Source organism: Vombatus ursinus, unplaced genomic scaffold (assembly GCF_900497805.2).
Source record: "Vombatus ursinus unplaced genomic scaffold, bare-nosed wombat genome assembly UNPS02009205.1, whole genome shotgun sequence".
Taxonomy (NCBI): Eukaryota; Metazoa; Chordata; class Mammalia; order Diprotodontia; family Vombatidae; genus Vombatus; species Vombatus ursinus.
In genome coordinates, this window is record NW_020948983.1 from 63,250,177 (window position 1) to 63,267,871 (window position 17,695).

The window sequence follows — 17,695 nt, forward strand, 5'->3', positions numbered from 1 at the left end:
CACTTCACACATATTCATCAACTGGTCCAATTCCATGTTTCATTCATCTTTCTGTAGGTCTTCATGTTATTTTCCCTCCTTGTTTACAAGGAGCTCAGTGCCTGAATACAGTTTCCTTTCCACCCCAAAGCCTGCTCTCATACTAAAGGATTTCAATATGTACATCCATGTCCCCTTGGATGCCCTGGCCTCCCAGTTCATTAGCTTCCTGAACTCTCATGGCATTTATCCTTACTCTGTATTGGTCACACACAGAGATAGCCATAACCTTGATCTGATCATCACTCAAAATTGCTCCTTGTCTATGATCCAGAATGCTGAAATTCCTCTCTGACCATAACCATCTATCTTCAGATCTTTCTCTCCACTTCATTCCTCCTAAACTTATTCTTTGTCCTCACTGTGACCCCTAAAATCCCTCTATCATTCCCTGTTTTCCCAGTCTACAGTCTATCACCCCTGATACTTCCTCATTTCTATTTTGTCAATCTTGACCTTTTGATTAATGAGGTTTACTATATTTTGTCCTTTACCCCTGAATTTCTTGACCCCTTATCCTCAGTAGTGCTTTGGCCAGAACCCAACCCTCTGCCTTTTCCTTTTCCCACTCAAGAGCAATTGAATGATCTTGGAGCTGTTATGCAACTATGCTGACTGGGTTCACTACAAATTTATGTTATCTAATATCAACTGGGTCCTCACTGATGCATGACAATCCTTTTATTTTTGCCTGATTGATTTTCTTTCACACTTTCCACAAAGGCTATTCCAACCTTCCCTCTCCTCCAACAACAACTCCTTCCTACTTTTTTGCCGAAGACTTTGCTTCTATTTTACTGAGAGCCTTCCTTTTTCCTAATCTTTAGTCTCTCTGTGTCTCCTTCCCTGCTACCTAAAAATATGACCAGATCTCTTTCATACTTTAAATACCTCCATGTGATTCTGCTAAACTTGTCAAGCTTTCATCTTGTATCCCTTTTGTCTTTCAAATTAAACTCCTGGAAAGGGTTAATTACACTTAATTGCCTCACTTCCCATTCCCTTGCAAACTGGCTTCTGTGTTTTTGCACACAGGTAGTATCCCATGTCTGGGAACTGGCAGAAACTTCCTCTCACCTGCCTCTTGAAATTCCAAGTTGCCTTCATGACACAACTCAGGGGCTACTTTCTGCACGAAGCCTTTCCTGATCCCCAGATTGTTAACTCTCCTCCTTTTCCTCTTCCTTCTCTTCTCCCTCCCACTTTTGGTATTTACCACCGGTGTGATTTTTTGGCAGCTAAATTAAACTCCCTGGGGCTCAGTTTTCTCATCTATGAGGCAGCTGAGCTAAATGGTCTTTTGTGGTCCAGCTTTAGATCTATAATTCTTTGATCTCTCTCTCTCTCTCTTGAAACAGTTTTGCATTTTTCATACTTATCTCCATACCTATCATGTATTTGTTTTCCCCTCCTCAATAGAATGTAAGCTCCTTTAGGACAAGACCTATTTTAATTTTTGTCTTTGTAGCTCTGGAACCTACCACATAACATAACATAAAGGTGCTCAATAAAGATTTGTTGTCTTGAATTGAATTGAATTAAACAAAAACATGAGACAGCTTTGGATATCCCAGGACACATGCTTTGTTTACCAACACACAAAAGAGGAAATAAAAATTAGGATTGTGAATGAACAGGACTCATCTTTTATATTCCCTATCTAGACTCTAACCACAGCCAACCAGATATCATCCTTGTTGGTTATTCCTTTGAAATATTTATTGTCTTCCTTTGCTTTTCTGCTTCTATCACCTGAATTCAGACCCTCATTGACCCTCTTCTAGACTAATATGGTAGTTTCCTAACTGGTCTTACCATCCCCAGGCTTCTTCTTTTCCAATATATACTTTATTCCACTGCCAGAGAAACTTAAAACAATACCTTCATCCCATTACCAAACTTCAAGTTTCCTTCTATTTAAAGGACACATTCCAATCTTCTTAATCTTACTTCAGAATATAGTTCCATAGGTATCTTCAAGCTGGCCCCTACATACCCTACATAACTCTTTATCTTTATCTCCGTTACTGTCCTAGAAACAAGGGTGGATCTTGACTTTGCCCCTTGATAGCTTAGCTGTCTGACCTTGACCTCAATTTCTCTTGGCCCATTTTGGCATCTGTGTAATGACAGCTACCTAACACAAGAAGGTGCTGTGAATATAAGCCAAGCCACCTGTTCCATTCTACCGGGCTCTTAGGGCCACTGATTGCCATTCATCCTCTTAGTTTCACCCCTTGCCTGGGTCATGTTGTGTTCTTACATCTGCATCTACAGGTATGTCTGTGTGGCTGCTCCTCTTCCAGCCCTTTAATTTGTGTCCTATTGAATCAGTTTTTATAAGGATCTTTACTTTATAAAGCATTTAATCAAAGTGATAAAGGAGCAGAAAGATATTTATATCAAAATGTTAACCACTGGAATCTTCATTCAGTTGCCATGACAATCCCCTAAGTGGGCTTAAAAAAATAGGCTGGGGTGCATTTCTCTTCCAATACCCAGAGCCTCCTGGACCAAAGTTCAGTAATGGAATGGTATGAATTCATATCTGGTTATAAACATTCTAGCTTCTAGTAAAACTGGAAATGTATATACATACTTAACCTATGACTCATTTACAAAGCACCATAGAAACATAGATGTCTCTCCTGCTCACACCTGTATGGGCAAACAAGACTATAAGATGTTGTTCAAAGTTCTCAAGAATGCCATTCTTCAGCATCCAACATTTTGTAGGACTTCATTCTGTCCTTGAAACTCCAGTATTGAAACAGGATGGTAATATAATGCTATAGAGGCCACACCCACATGGCATAGTTTGACTGTTATAAATCTAGTGTCCCTAATGGCAGGGAATGGCATCATTCTGGGTATCATAGAGTCCCTATCTTTCACCTTCCAAAAACGTGGGCACCACCTTGCCATCTACCCTGTCACAGCACCCTTAGGACTTCCAGGCTTTTCCGCCAGCCCTGTAGTTGAATTCTTTTATGTGTGTTATCTCCCCCAATCACAGTGTGAGTTCTTTGAGAGCAAGAATTGACTCTTTTTCTATTTCTATTCCCATTGTTTAGCAAAGTGCTTGACACATAGTAAGTTTTTAATAAATGCTTTTTTATTCCTTCCTTCTTTCAGCTTCTATCAGCAGTCCCTCTAACACTATGACTCTTGAATCTTGGGAGGCAAATTGGACAATTAAAACTGGGGGAGAATGTTAGTGTCCTGGGAGGGGTCCAAATGCCCATTTACATCTAGAAAATGAGGAGGTTGTATTAGACCAAGGTCCCTTAAATTTTGGGGGGTCATCAACCCCTTTGACAGTCTTCTGAAGCCTATGGACGCCTCAGAATAAAGTTTTTCAGTGCGTCAAATGAGATTACAAAGGAAACTAATTATATTAAAATACAGTGATTTTTTAAAATAAATTCACAAACCACAGGTTAAGAAGGTGCTTGCTAGATAATCTATGAAGTCCCTTCCAATTCTAAACCCAAGATCTACTTACCTTGTGCTTCTGCCAAGCTGATCTTCCTCACTGTCCTCCACACCCACCATATTCTAATTCCTGCCAAAAGCCTTCACTTCCATTGTGTGTCCCACCTACAACGTCACACCCCCAGCTACTCTTCTACAAATCCTGCCTGTGCATCAAGGAGCCACTTCAAGCCTGTTCTTGTCTTCCTCCCCTGCCCAGCCCACTGTAGTTTATTCTTCCTCTGAAAAACCACTGAACTGCTTGCCTTTTCTGCAGATTTGGCAGGCTATGTTGCTTTGCATTACTACTTACCTTTTTCATATAGATATGTCCTATCTCCCCATTTAGATTGCTACTTCTGAGGGAGACCTCATCTGACATCTCTTTGTCTATCTCACATTGCTTAGCACAATATAAACTCAATCAATATCTCTTGAGTGAATAAGGGAAATGAAAATGAGAGAGAACAAGAAAATTGGAATAAATATTTCTTGTTTAATAGAAAATGTGAGAGTTAAAGGAGGGGGAGCCTTTGATCTGATTACTAAAAACTTGAAAAGGATTTTTTTCATGCACACTGACATGTAAGTTGCAAATCTTTTACTTCTTTATTAATATATTCCCCAGTCAATGAAATGAAAGCAACTGGGGTAAGGACAGAGTTTAAGAAAGGACAAATTATGGCTTTTAAAATGTATGTTATTCACCATATGACTAAGGCTTTAATTAGTTTTTTGAAGAGAGTGCTGTAAGTAAGAAAAAGGGGAGCTTGGCCTAGAGGATAGACGGCTGACTTTTTAGAGACAAGAAAGTTCTGGGTTCAAGTCTTGTCTCTAAATGCATGTCCATAGTCCACTTAACCTCAATCTCCCAGACTACTCACCATGCCTGTAAGTTAGAGAGGAATTACTGCTCTGCATCCATGGAATTTTCCACACCAGGAATTCCCCTGCACTGATGATAGCATTGGTCTGAAACAAACAACAAAAAAAAAGTGAAAACTCAGCCAGGAGTTCAATGTCAGAATGTGAATAATTTAAATGGATACATAATGCAAAAATCTCACGTTAGTCTTCAGTCCTTTTTAACTCTCCTACAAAACCTTTGGATTTCATTTAGCACTTTGTTCTATAATTAATATGCTTATTATCTATTGTGTATTATAGGTACCTGGATGTGTCTTACTTCCATACTAGGTTACAATGCCCAAGAGAGCAGGAATTATATCTCAACTAAACTTTATTCCTTTCCCCAACAGAACACAGTATTGGTACATAATATTAAGTGTCTAATCCATTCATTTGATAAGCATTTATCAAGACCTTAGGAATGCTAGGTGTTATTTCCTAGGGACACAAAGGAAAAAAGGCAACCATTCACTGCTCTCATAGCACTTACATTCTATTGAATGTCTGTTAAATTAACTAAATATAAGGCAATAGGTTTTTGGTTAATCTGATCAATGTTTCTTGAATTGAAATTATTGTAACTAAAGCTATTTCCTGAAGATAGTGGTATAGTAGTCTAGAGTTCAGGGCTTGGAATCATAACCTGGATTTGAACCCTTGCACCATAACTTGGTGGTGCAGTGGATAGAACACCAGGCCTAGATTCAGGAAGACTCATCTTCCTAAATTCAACTCTGGCCTCAGACCCTTACTCCATGTGTGACCCTGGCTAAGCCACTTAACCCTATTTGCCTCAGTTTTTTCATCTGTAAAATGAGTTGGAGAAGGAAATGGCAAACCACTGCACTATCTTTGCCAATAAAACCCCAAATGGGGTCACAAAGAGTCGAACAGAACTGAAAAATGTCTAAACAACAACAAACAGAACTTGTTTGCTGTGACACCATGGATGGGCAAGCTATTTCCGTTTTCCAAATCTGTTTCCTCATCTGTAAAATGGGGCTGATATAGTTTCTACCACCTATATTTTAGAGCTGTTATTAGCACACAACTATGTAAATCTTAAAGTCATATGCAAATGTCTTATTATTTCCCAAGCTTTCTTCTTTCTATAAAATGGTGGCCAGGAGTGAAGAGACCAAAGATAGCAGAAGGGAAGAACACTAAAAGGAGGTAGAAAAGGAGAAAGAGGAGGAAGAAACACCCCAAAAATCCACAAAACAGTGCTCCTGTTTAAGGGAAAGAAAGCTGGACTAAAGTTAAAGACCTGGTTCTGACATTAACTATCTCTAGGATGCTGGAAAAGTTGCTGCATCTTTGCGGGTTTCAGTGTCCTCATCTGCCAAATAAGGGGAGTTGGACCAGATGAATCTCTGACGTCCTTTCAAACTATAATAATCAATGGTTTATTACTTTGGCTTTTAGACCCTAGACTGTTTCATGCTCAAGCCAATACTAAAGATCCAGAGACCCCCTGAGAAAGTCAGCCAGTCAGCTGGGTTGCAGCCATGGTGGAGTGATCCAGAGATAACCAGAATTTTGTGAGGTCCTTCTTAGCGTGGTTTTGAATGCCTAAGGATTTCGTGAAACTAGGATATAGTCTGAACCTAGGGTGGCTTATCAAGTGTGGACCCTGGAAAGTCTTGGAGTCCTGTGGGCTCAAAAGCTTTCTTAAGCTTCAGGACGAAGACTGGTCAGCAATAGGAGTTACAACAAACAAGTGAATACCAAATAGTTGGTTGATGTTTGAAGAATATGCTTCGTTCTCTGAAATCATGATACCACCATTGAGGCCAGACTGTTTAGCTCTCAGAGCAGGCAAGCAGTAGCAGCTACCAATAGCCCTAAATGTGTCTAACATTTATCATTATTATTATTATTATTTGTTATTTTATAATATATTTATAGTAGTAGTATTCATTATTTAATGTTTTCAAATGTTTTACATATATTTTTAAAGAAAAATTATTGATAGTTTTTGTTTTTATATTACCTTCATTTCCAAAAATATCCTTCTCCTCTCCCTACACCAAAAAAATTAAAGGGAGGAAGGTGGGAAGCAGTTCAGCAAAACTAACAAGCAAATCAACCAAATCCAACAGTATTTTCAATGTTCCACCCCCTTAATCCTTCACCTCTGCAAAGAATACATTCTCTTTTTGTTAGGGCTAAGTTTTTCATGTTTTCTCGTTCATTCCAAACAATAACCCTAAAATTTACCAGCTATCATTATCCTTTTTTTATGAATAAAGAAACTGAGTCTCAGAAAGGTTTAATGACTTGCCCAGGGTCATCTAGTCACTAAGCATCTGAGACAAGATTCAAACCCAGTCCTTCCTGACCCCAAGTCCAAGGCTCTATGCACTCCTACTTCACTGCTTCTCTCCCCCTCAGAGGGTGCCTGTAGACAAGAGAGAAAGACAAAACCTTTGAACTGGTGTTTTAGACTACTCCCCTTCTATTTCTGTGTGTAGAACTGATTGTCCATGAAGGAAAGAGACAGAGATAGGCAAGAGCCAAGATATCTGTTCATGATAGAACTGTGGAGCTGAAGACTGGTACTTCTGAGTGACTTTCCTTGTCTGTCTTTATTTATGTCCCCGTGTGGAAGTCTTGTGGGCTGGGCTATTGGGTTTTAGGCCTAGAGCACAAGGAAGAGTTTGGGAAATAACTATACCCTCTTAAGCCACAGTTGTGTCCTTGACAGCATCTTCAATGGATCTTGCTATTATCTCAGGTGTGCCCCTGCCAGATGTCATGGGATCCTGAAGCACTCAAATGTGAATTTGATATAGCAGGATCATGGTGAGAGGATGTGAAGAATGTACATATTCAAGATGAGTATTTAAAAGCATTAGATGAGGAGACAGAAGACCTGGGTTTTAGTCCTGGCTCTGCCATTGACTAGGACAAAGTCATAACCTCTCTCAGCCTCCATTTTTTTTATCTGTAGAATGGAAATGTTATCTCTCCTGTCCATCTAACTGCATATAGAAGTCTGGACAACAGACATTCTTTATCTCCTTGGTTTCTCCTATGTGGATAGTTAGACTGGACTACTCCAAGATCAAACTATCAAGGAGCTCCACCATTTGGTCAGCAGGGTGGGCCAAAGGAAACAAGAGCCCTAAACAAGTTCCCAAAGTCACATGGGAGAAGAAGGAAGGTATAGGCATATCTCAGAGATACTGTGGGTTCAATTCTAGACTACCACAATAAAGCAAGTCACATGATTTTTTTTTTGGTTTCCCGGTGCATATAAATGTCATGTTTACATACTATACTTTAGCCTATTAAGTGCAATAATATCATTCCTAAAAAAACAATTCATATACTTTATTTAAAATTAAAATTTATTGCTAAAAATGCTAACCATCATTTGAGCCTTCAGCAAGTTGTAATCTTTTTGCTGGTGAAGGAATTTATCTCGATGTTGATTGGCTGCTGACTGATGAGGGTGGTGGTTCCTGAAGGTTAGGGTGTCTGTGGTAATTTCTTAAAATAAGACAACAATGAAATTTCTCATTTGATGGACTCTTCTTTTCACTTGAACACTTAGAGGCCATTGTAGGGTTATTAATTGGCCTAATTTTAATATTCTTGTGAATCAGGGAATAGGAAGGTCCAAGGAAAGTAAGAGGGATGGGTGAGCAGCCATGAGTGGAGCAGTCAGAACACACATTTATTAATTTTGCCATATTATATAAACATAGTTCATAGTGCCCCAAAACAATTATAATAATAACATCAGTGATCATAGATCACCAAAACAGGTATAATACTAATGAAAAAGGTTTGAAATACTGCAAGAATTACCAAAATGTGACACAGAGGCATGATGTGAGCACATGCTGTTGGGAAAATGGTGCTGATAGACTTGTTTGACACAGGGTTTCCACAAACTTTCAATTTGTGAAAAAAAAAATGCACTATCTGTGAAGTTGTCTGGGAGAGGAGAAGAAATATATTAGAAAGCATATCAACAAATGGTAGCACCCAGGTTTGGATGGGAAAACTTTGGCTCATTATTTGTTTTCCTTTCCCACTCTGCAATAAATCGAAACTGGTTAAGAAGGGAGGGTGAGGTAGGAGGGAGAAAGTAAAGACATAGATCTTAGGTGGTGTTAATTATTTTCTGAGCCCCTGCCTTTTACCTTTTAACCTTATTTAATGGTGAATGAGTCAAATAAAGTTAAATGTATTGTATTTTTAGAGACTAAATTGAGAGAATAAGACTAGGAAAAGAGAGAAAACATCAGTTCCTAGAGAAATAAAATCTATCATTTTAGTGGGTAAAGTTGATTTAAAAAAAAAATCAATAGGAAGACCAGGAGGCAATGATAGGACACAAGCTGGGCTCTCAGAAGCAGAGGAACCTGGCAAAGATGAAGGTGGGAAGTTAGAGATAAAAGTTAGAGATGTTTAGAGCAAAGGCTGAAAAAATGTCTCCTTTTCCACATTACAAGAACATGTTAGTGAATGTCTATGAACCTCTAGAATTCATACATGGAACTGAAAATTTTTATGATGTCAGGCTATTTTTTTCTATAGCATGTTGGCATTTCTTGCTACAATTGCTGAACATTTGTTCCTAGCAAAAGCCCAGTCTTTTTTTTTTTTCCTGAGGCAACCCGGTTCAGTGACTTGCCCAGGGTCACACAGCTAGTAAGTATCAAGTGTCTGAGGCCGCATTTGAACTCAAGTCCTCCTGACTCCTGGGCCAGTGCTCTATCCACTGTGCCACCTAGCTGCTCCCACAGTCCTTTTTCTGAGAAGGAAAACATACTCTTCTCCATTCCCCACTCTGCTTATGCCCCAACCAAATACATATCTTGGGTCTCTGTTCTTCCCTCCTCATTTTCTCTTTCTCCTCCCTTCCTCTTATTCCTCTGTTTTGCTTCCCTCTCTTCTTTCTCCTTATTTCCTTCTTCCCTTCCCTCTTTTTCTCTCCTTCACCTCCACCCCTTTCCTCATTTCCACGGTATTTCAAGACTTTTGGATCGTACACACTCCCCAGTTTCATCTATATTTAGCATCATATTTCAGATTCTGGATTTGACCTGTCTGTGTATAGGGTGACATGTTTTTAAAGTTGGGAGTTTTTTTTGGAGGGTCAGGGAATCAGGAGGTCCAAACCTGTGATTTCATTAGTATGGGGAAACTCTGTCCACCCACAGGGTAGTTCTGTGGGATAACAGAAGAGCTGGCCTAAAAACTAAGGTTTCAATTAGAAGCAATATTGTGTGGTGGAAAAAATTACAGTCAGAATCAGAACACCTGGGTTCACCCCTGCCTCTGAGGGTAATTAGCTGTTTGATCCTAGGCAAGTTAACCAAATCTTTCTTCCCTTCAGTTTTGTCATCTGAAAAGGGGGAATAATACCTTATGTTTATATAGCAATTTATAATTTACAAAGTATTTCACATGTATCTCTTTGTATCCTCAAAAAATGACACATAAATAGTGTAAGTATTATGCCCATTTGATAGGTGAAAAACTAAGGCTCGAAGAGGCAGCCTAGTGACGCTGTGCCTGGAGTCAGGAAGACCTGTGGTCAAATCAAGCCACAGATACTTAGTAGCTGTAAAACCCTGGGCAAGTCACTTAACCTCTTCTTCCCTCAGTTTCCCAAACTGTAAGATAGGGATAATAATAACACCTACCTTCCAGGGTAGTTGTGAGGATCAGATGAGAGAATATTTGTAAAGTATTTAGCACAGTGCCTGGCACATAGTAGGTGCTTAATAAATGTTTGTTCTCTCCCCCCACCCAAACTCACATAGCTAGTAAGTCGTAGAACCAGGACTCAAAACCCAGTGTTTTGGCTCCAAATTCAGTAGTTTTGATTTTTGTTTTTAACCAAATGTGTTGCCTTCCTAATCAGGGGGGACTAGATTAGAAGGGATCAAAGGTCTTGTCTGGCTCTGAAATTCCGTGATTCCATGATTCATACTGAGCTTGCAGGAAACATTTGGCTATTTGTCTATTTACAGTCACTTTACTTTTCCCGTACTGAAGCATACAACACACTACAGGTAGTAGATGTGAAAGGATGTTTTTTAAAAAAAAGTAAAAACCTTGCAAATGCAAGTAAGGTTTTGTATTATGAACCCAAATTGCATGTATGTTTAGTCATAAAGAATTAAAAGTCAACTGCCTTCCATAATGCAGGGTAATAAAGCGTGTATGACTCACTGTTCAAAAAGCATGTTTTATATTTATAAAGAATGTTGTTGGTAAGGTGTTTTGGTTTTGTTTTTGTTTTTGAAATACTCAACCAAATTTGGAAAGATACAAGTTTCTTTCAAAGCCTTACCAAATAGAATAGATCATGGTGTGACTCATGACCAATTAGCATATTGTTAGCTTGACCAGTTGTGGTTAGCAGATAACGGATACACAAAATTGGATGATGGGTAAAGGTGTCCCTCTCTCAAATCAAGGAACTCATATTTCTCCTCTGTGCAAATCTTTCTTCTAATATGATTAAGCCACCCATACAGGATCCCTTATATACAGGATCCCTATTGTGGAGCCAGTGAGCTTATTACACATATCAAGTGGGAATAAGGGATGGGTCATAGAAGCATTGAATACGAGGACAGTGTTCCTGGACTAACTATTTTGCCTCATCCTTATTTTGTGTTCTGACCTATTGGTGCCTTTGTCTACTGGGTTGCCAGATCAGTTGTTTCCTATTTTACTGGGTAATCATAGTTATAGTATTAATATGAAATTTTATTTATTGGCACTTTAAGGTTTACAATGTGATTTCTATTTGTAATCCCATTTGAGCCTCATGGCAACCTATGAGATAGTAATACAAATACTATTATCTTCATATTACAGATAAGGAAACTGAGAGTCTAAGAGTTCTTAGCTATGATTTTGCAGCTTATAAATATCAGAGGCAGGATTTGAATCTAGGTATCTCTTGGGTCTCGGTCTAGTACTCTTTCCAACAACAGAGACATATTCATTGGTTTTACATAAAAATTTTAATAGCATCCATAATGATTTCCAAGTTAGGCTCTTTCTAACCATGATTTAATGAGGATTCCTGAGACTGACCACATAAGAAATGCACCATTATCACAAACAACAGAGTAATAGAATGTGTGATTCCACTGAGTTTGAGATTGCTCTGCTGCTTTTTTGCCTGAGCATACCGGGGCCAGCTCAAAGTAGACTCAAAGCAGGATTTTGATGCATGAGCTGGAATGGAGAGGCGAGTACAATGTCTCCTTCTCCAGCACACTGGCTCTGAGAGAGCACTTCCATTTTATACCAGCCAGTCTCCAACCATTGCCACCACTACTTCCCTTAGATGTTTGGGGCTCCTGACTCCCAAGATGGCGGCTTATGGCAGTGCAGAGAACTGAGCTGGGGCTTGTGGTTAGCATACCTCCACTTTAAAAGAATGCTGTTCTACATAAATAAATCACATGAGATAAACCATTATCTCACTAACAGCCACTGTTTCCTCTTATAGGGTGTTCACCCTGAAAGACCCTGTCCTGGGACTTCTCCATCACGTCAACCCACTCTCTTTCTACTAAATATTGACTCAGGCTTCTACCTGTCTGCTCTGTTCTCAGTTGAAATAATGTGTCCCCTAGCTGTTTCTGTCCCCACATTGCCTAATGTGCCTAGAATATAAATTATAGCCATTAAAAAAATCTCAGCTTGAATGTATATAATTTCATCATGTACCTCATGCATAAGAGTAATGTGTCTAAAATTGTGTTGTTGTTGCTGCTGACATTGGAGCTATTTTAAAAAAAAAAAATGAGTCTTCCTCTGGTCTATATATCCAGATGCTGGCACTGTGGATCAGGAGGTTCCCCAGGGGATATTGACTAGGCACAATATGGTTCCTCTTTATGGAGGTGATTGCCTTGTTTGCCTGGAAGTTCAGGCATCTGAGAGGGCTCAGGGGTCTGCCATTTCACAATACCCAGATAACATTGCATATGTTTTTAAACTTTGTTAAGGTGTCATTTAGTTTTGCTGAACTATTTTTCTTCTTTATTATAAGTGATGATTCTCTTGGGAGGAGAGAGAAGGAATATACTTGCAAATGAAAGTGACATAGAAAAACCAAGAAGATAACAATATTTTCTAAAGACAAAAAAGTACCCACATCTCACAGTAAATGACATCTAAAGCAGCCTTTTTCAATTGGTGTTTGTCCCAAGGTCCCTACACCTCTACATAAAAGGATAGTGGGATGCTGAGAGATTAAGGAACATAGTCTTTTAGTCACTTAGAATCACACACAATCTGATCTTGAGCATTTTTTTAAAAAAATTTTCTATCTGGGGTCTATTTCAAGCCAATCTCATTTGAGTCTTCTCTCTATGCCTAGTCTAAATTGCCTAGGAGGTAATTCAGCCCTTAAAAACACATGGCCTTTCTAATTTTAAAAATTAATAAGTACTTAGAGGTATCTTTTTAATAAAAAAGAAAAAAGTTCTAATTAAAATATATGATGAGAATTAGCCATACTTAATTGGTTATAATTTGGCACAGAAGAAAAAATAGACTATTGCCATTTTCTTTCCACTGTGAACATCTCTCCAGAAACTGGGATCACGTAGTCCTAGAGGGAAAGCCAATTTTCTTTTCTCTGATGTTCTCCTATTTCCAGTCCACATTGATTACATCATATTTGAGAAATTTAAACAAGTTCGAGTTCATCCAAATTCAGGATGCCAGACAGAACCTGAGCTATAAACTTCTCTTGACTCTTATGTATGTGTGTATGTAGTTTCAAACACATATTTCTTGATGTAAAACCTTCCTCACAAAAAAATAAACTCTAAAAATAAATAATGGAATGTGCTTCCTCAAGAGGTGGTGGGATCCTCATTTATTGGAGATCTTCAGGGAGCGGGTAGTGGCAAAGTCATGACTTCCTAGGATGAGATAAAGGGGATTTCTGCTGAGATGGATTCAGTTCCATAATTCACCACATATTTATGAAGCACCTACTCTGTAAAAGGCACTTTCATACAAGGATGAAAAACAATGAGAGATTCCAAAATAAGTGTTCTCTTTTGTTTGTCTTTCTCCCTTTTATCCTGCCCAACTCTTTTTTCACTCTCCTTTCCTTAAAAAACCTTAAGTGGTTGATGGGAGGCAGAGAAGAATACTTGCAGTTTCTTACAGGAGCACTAGACTTACATGTGTGTCTCTCTCTATCTCTTTAACAGCACTTCGGAGCCGATCAGGCCGTTCCATCATCAATGGAAACTGGGCAATTGACCGGCCTGGTAAATATGAAGGCGGAGGGACGATGTTCACCTACAAGCGCCCAAACGAAATCTCTAGCACTGCAGGAGAGTCGTTTTTAGCTGAAGGTCCCACCAATGAGATCCTAGATGTCTATGTGAGTTTGGATCATTCTTGTTCTTCCTTCTATCATGTTCTCTGCTCCCAGCATGAAATTGACAAATGCCACCGTCTGACTTTATCTTTTAACCATGGCCCCTTCAAGATGCCCATTTACCTCTGAATTTGCCCAACTTACAAGAAATCTAAACTGTACCAGATGCTTGTTACTCTCCAAGTTAATGGACCCAGTAAAACCAATTTTACTTGTTGAACCAAATCAGAGGTAAAGCCTAGCCTTTATTTCACAAGAGCTGGATTTCCTCCAAGTCCTTTCCTCCTCATGCTAATTTAGCATGTTCTAGTTTTATGGCAGACCAAAGCAAATGTCCTAGGCAAGGCAAATCTTCTCATAGCTTTGAGCCTTCCTGATACCATATTAAAGTGAGGGCAGAAATCAAAGCCCCAGTGTGCACCAGATGAACCAATAAAGTTCCTTGTTACAAGAGAGGTTTATTAGGAGTTCCCTGTTTCAGAAGAGATGTAGCTTTGGTTTTCTTTACATGAAGGTACCACACTGACTTTCTCGGGAGGGGAAAAAAGCCCACGTGCCTTATTTTTTTTAATTAAAGCAAGAAAACCACCAGCATCTGTTTCTTAAAGGATTGTAAAATAAAAGGTAACAAACAATCATGATGCTTTTCTTTTAGTAAAGAAACAGAGAATACTTCACTGTCATACACTTAATGGACTCTACTTAAAGTGAATTGAAATATGCCAATACCTAGAGAAACATTTTTGAGCCAAAGTCATGCTTTCTATAATTTCCAATATACTTCAGTTTAACATGTGTAATTAGGGTCATCATCATCACTATCATTACTAACACACATTCCTTCTACTCTGTTAATTGGTCCATGAACCAAAAAAAATGCGTTTGTCATAATGTCTTCTTACTTTTAACTTTTGGGATTTTCTTTTAGACTAACAAGCAAGCGTAGTTATTTCAATCTGAGTAAATTTTTTGATATATTAGAAATAAAAATAGCAAAACTCACATGGTTCAAGATTCATGATGGGTGGTCTGGTAGTGTAGAAGCCAATAATTCTATAAATACTAAAAGGGTCACATTGGCAAAATATGCTCTATGCAAAAGAAAAAAAAGTGGATTTTCTGTGATGGAGGCAGGGGAACATAGCAATATGGAAAAAGCTCAGGCTTTGGCGTTAGAGGTCTTGAACTGGAATTCCACTTCTATTGCTTACTTCCTTTGTGAACATGGGGCAAGTCACTTCTCCCTGGGCCTCAGCTTCCTCTTTTATTAGATAAAGGGGATAGGCTAGGCAGCATGGTATAGATAGCAGCAGAGCTGGGTCTAAAATGGAGGATGTCTAATCTAAGCTATAACTAACAATTCTGGCATATATCAAGTTGCAGAATTGGGGCAGTGTGAAAAGGGACTTCTGGGACAGACATGAGATCCCACCAGGGGCTACTGCTAGGCGAGCTGTCCTTAGGGGAAGGGGAAAGGTGGGCTTATGTTGGGAGGAGTTCAATCAGGGGTGCACATAGGTATGAGAGGAAGGTCAGGACAGAGTGAGGTTGCAGAGACAGTCCCACTGAGGATGTAGGGGCAATGGCATGGGACCAGTGGAGGAATGAGGTAATAAAGGAGCCCCACCAGAGAAAAGAATCATGGTGCCAGATGTGAGGTGCCCTGGGAAGAAGCCCCAGTTACTCTACCCTGCTACAGATCCTTGCTTGATTGCTAGTCCAGTGGTTCATTCCATTATAATAGACTATCTCTCAGTTAGAAAAATTACAGTTACCTTATTGCTTGAAAGTCTGCAGGGAGCAAATTGTTCAACTGAAACAAATGGAGGTTTAATTTAATTTCCTCCTATTCCCAGCTCCCTGCATCCATTTTTCTCAGTCCATGGAAACAATAGGTAGGTATAGTGGAAAGAGCACTGGTTTGGGAGTAAACAGACATGGTTTTAGATTCTGCCTCTGATACATCCTATGGCACTCTGAGCAAGGAATTTAACCTTCCTGTGCCTCAGTTTCTTCATCTGTAAAATTAGGGGGTTTGAACTACATGGTGTCTCAGGTCCTTTCCAGATCTCTGTATATCAGCCTTGGGACATTCATTCCCTGCCTCCCACCCCCAGAATCTCTCTCATACTGGAATCATACTATGATTCTTATAGCAAATTAGATGGGTGGGGGGCTCCCAAAGCAGAAGTCAGACAGTGCAGAAGTTAAACTTTGCCTCATTTACATATTCCCCTAGCCTAGAGCTAGCCCTCCACACCAGATTGATATACTTTCAAATAAACTGACAGACTTCTGGTTGGAGCTTTAAATGCAGGTCTAGATTCTAGTCCTAAATCTTCCTTTTTACTCCGACCAAGTCATTTTACTTCTCCTGGCCTCAGTTTCCTCATCTGTAAAATGAGGGGATCGGGTTACATAATTGCTACAGTCCCTTCTCCTAAAATTGATTGCATTTCTCTCACACATGAATCTCTCCTGCCACCTAGTGTCCAATTAAATGGATTTTTCTACTGAGTGACACCTATCACTTTGACCCCCTTACATAGGGAAAGCCTGGTGGTGATTGAAGAAAGCTAGGAAAAACCTACATACATCTTCATATTTCACTGTTTTCCTCTTTCAACTGTGTTAGCCGTGGTTTCTTAGTTTTGGTGGTGCTTTTTTTCTTTCTCTCAAGAAACCAAATTCCTGACCCCTACCTAAGCAATGCAGGTGAAATCCATTTCTTTATGTTACACTACAGATAGTGTGCTAACACTCACTATCTGACCTATATACAGATGCTTATAATTATGGATAGACTAGACCAGTGATTTTATTGGTATAGGGATCTTCCAAGTGAGGAAACTCCCTCTTTCAATGCACATTGGAGCCTTCTCTGGTCTTAGAGGGTTGTCTATAGTGCTAAGAAGATGCAACTAGCCCACAGCCACATAGCCAGTTTGTGTCAGAGGGGTAGCTCTCTATTTGCTACATCCTTGATGCTAAAATATAAACAATGATCATAACATGTACAGCTGTGTTGAGTAAGATGATCTCGGTCTTTGTTTTCTTAGATGATACACCAGCAACCCAACCCAGGTGTCCACTATGAGTATGTTATCTCAGGAACTAATGCCATTAGCCCACAGCTACCACCTCACAGAAGACCAGGTAAATTCTATTGTTTTTTAGTGGTGGGTGGGAGTGGGGTATGTCTGTGTATTGATTATAAATTCTCATTCTTTTCTTATTCTTACTCTTTCAGTCTCAAATGACCAACAAAGAGAAAATCATTCTACAACAAGTCTATTTCCAAATTGAATAGACTTGCTGTAGGATGAATTTCTTGTGTCTGAGCAATCATTGTAAGAAGTTCCATTTGTCCAGTGCAAGAAGGAAATGATATTTTAGATTTCCACTTTACTAATTTGAAATGTCTTTTCTGTTTTGCCTCAGTTTCAGAAAAAAATCCAGTTTCAACCTATGAAAACAGAAACAGTTAAATCTGAAGTAAACGCCAGATCTTACCAGTCTTCAGGGCTGTCCCTATGAGTAGGCAAAGTAAGCCCAGATGGTGATTTGAAGGGTGTTACAAAGGTCCTCTTGCCACACCAAATGGTTATTAGCTGTCCATGGTGCTAGTTCCTATGTGGTTCCTGTGATCTTGCTGACCCATTATTCTTACTGGTTCTTTCAGTCTCTTGGCTTATACAGCCAAGGCCATGGTCCTCTAAGTAAAAAGAATTTAGCTTAATTGGAATGATTCTAGGGGCCCCTCTAGGTTTTTCCATTAGCTTAGGGAGTTCTTGAGAGTTGCTAAGTGTCAGGGACAAATCCTGGGGTTGGCATGGGGACAGTAGGCCTGGGTAGTGGTTTCCTTGGACAATCAAGAGAAAACAT

At 39.3% G+C, this 17,695-nt stretch overlaps 1 protein-coding gene across 4 annotated transcripts in view; it reads left to right on the top strand.

Annotated features, from left to right (window-relative positions):
• THSD4 (thrombospondin type 1 domain containing 4) overlaps window positions 1-17,695 on the top strand; it is an 865,877-nt gene that overhangs the window by 783,374 nt on the left and 64,808 nt on the right. For all 4 annotated transcript variants that reach the window (XM_027852227.1, XM_027852225.1, XM_027852228.1 and 1 more), the window contains 2 exons: window positions 13,638-13,813; window positions 16,870-16,966. In XM_027852227.1, the coding sequence (XP_027708028.1) occupies window positions 13,638-13,813; window positions 16,870-16,966 (273 nt within the window). The remainder of the gene's footprint in view (window positions 1-13,637; window positions 13,814-16,869; window positions 16,967-17,695) is intronic.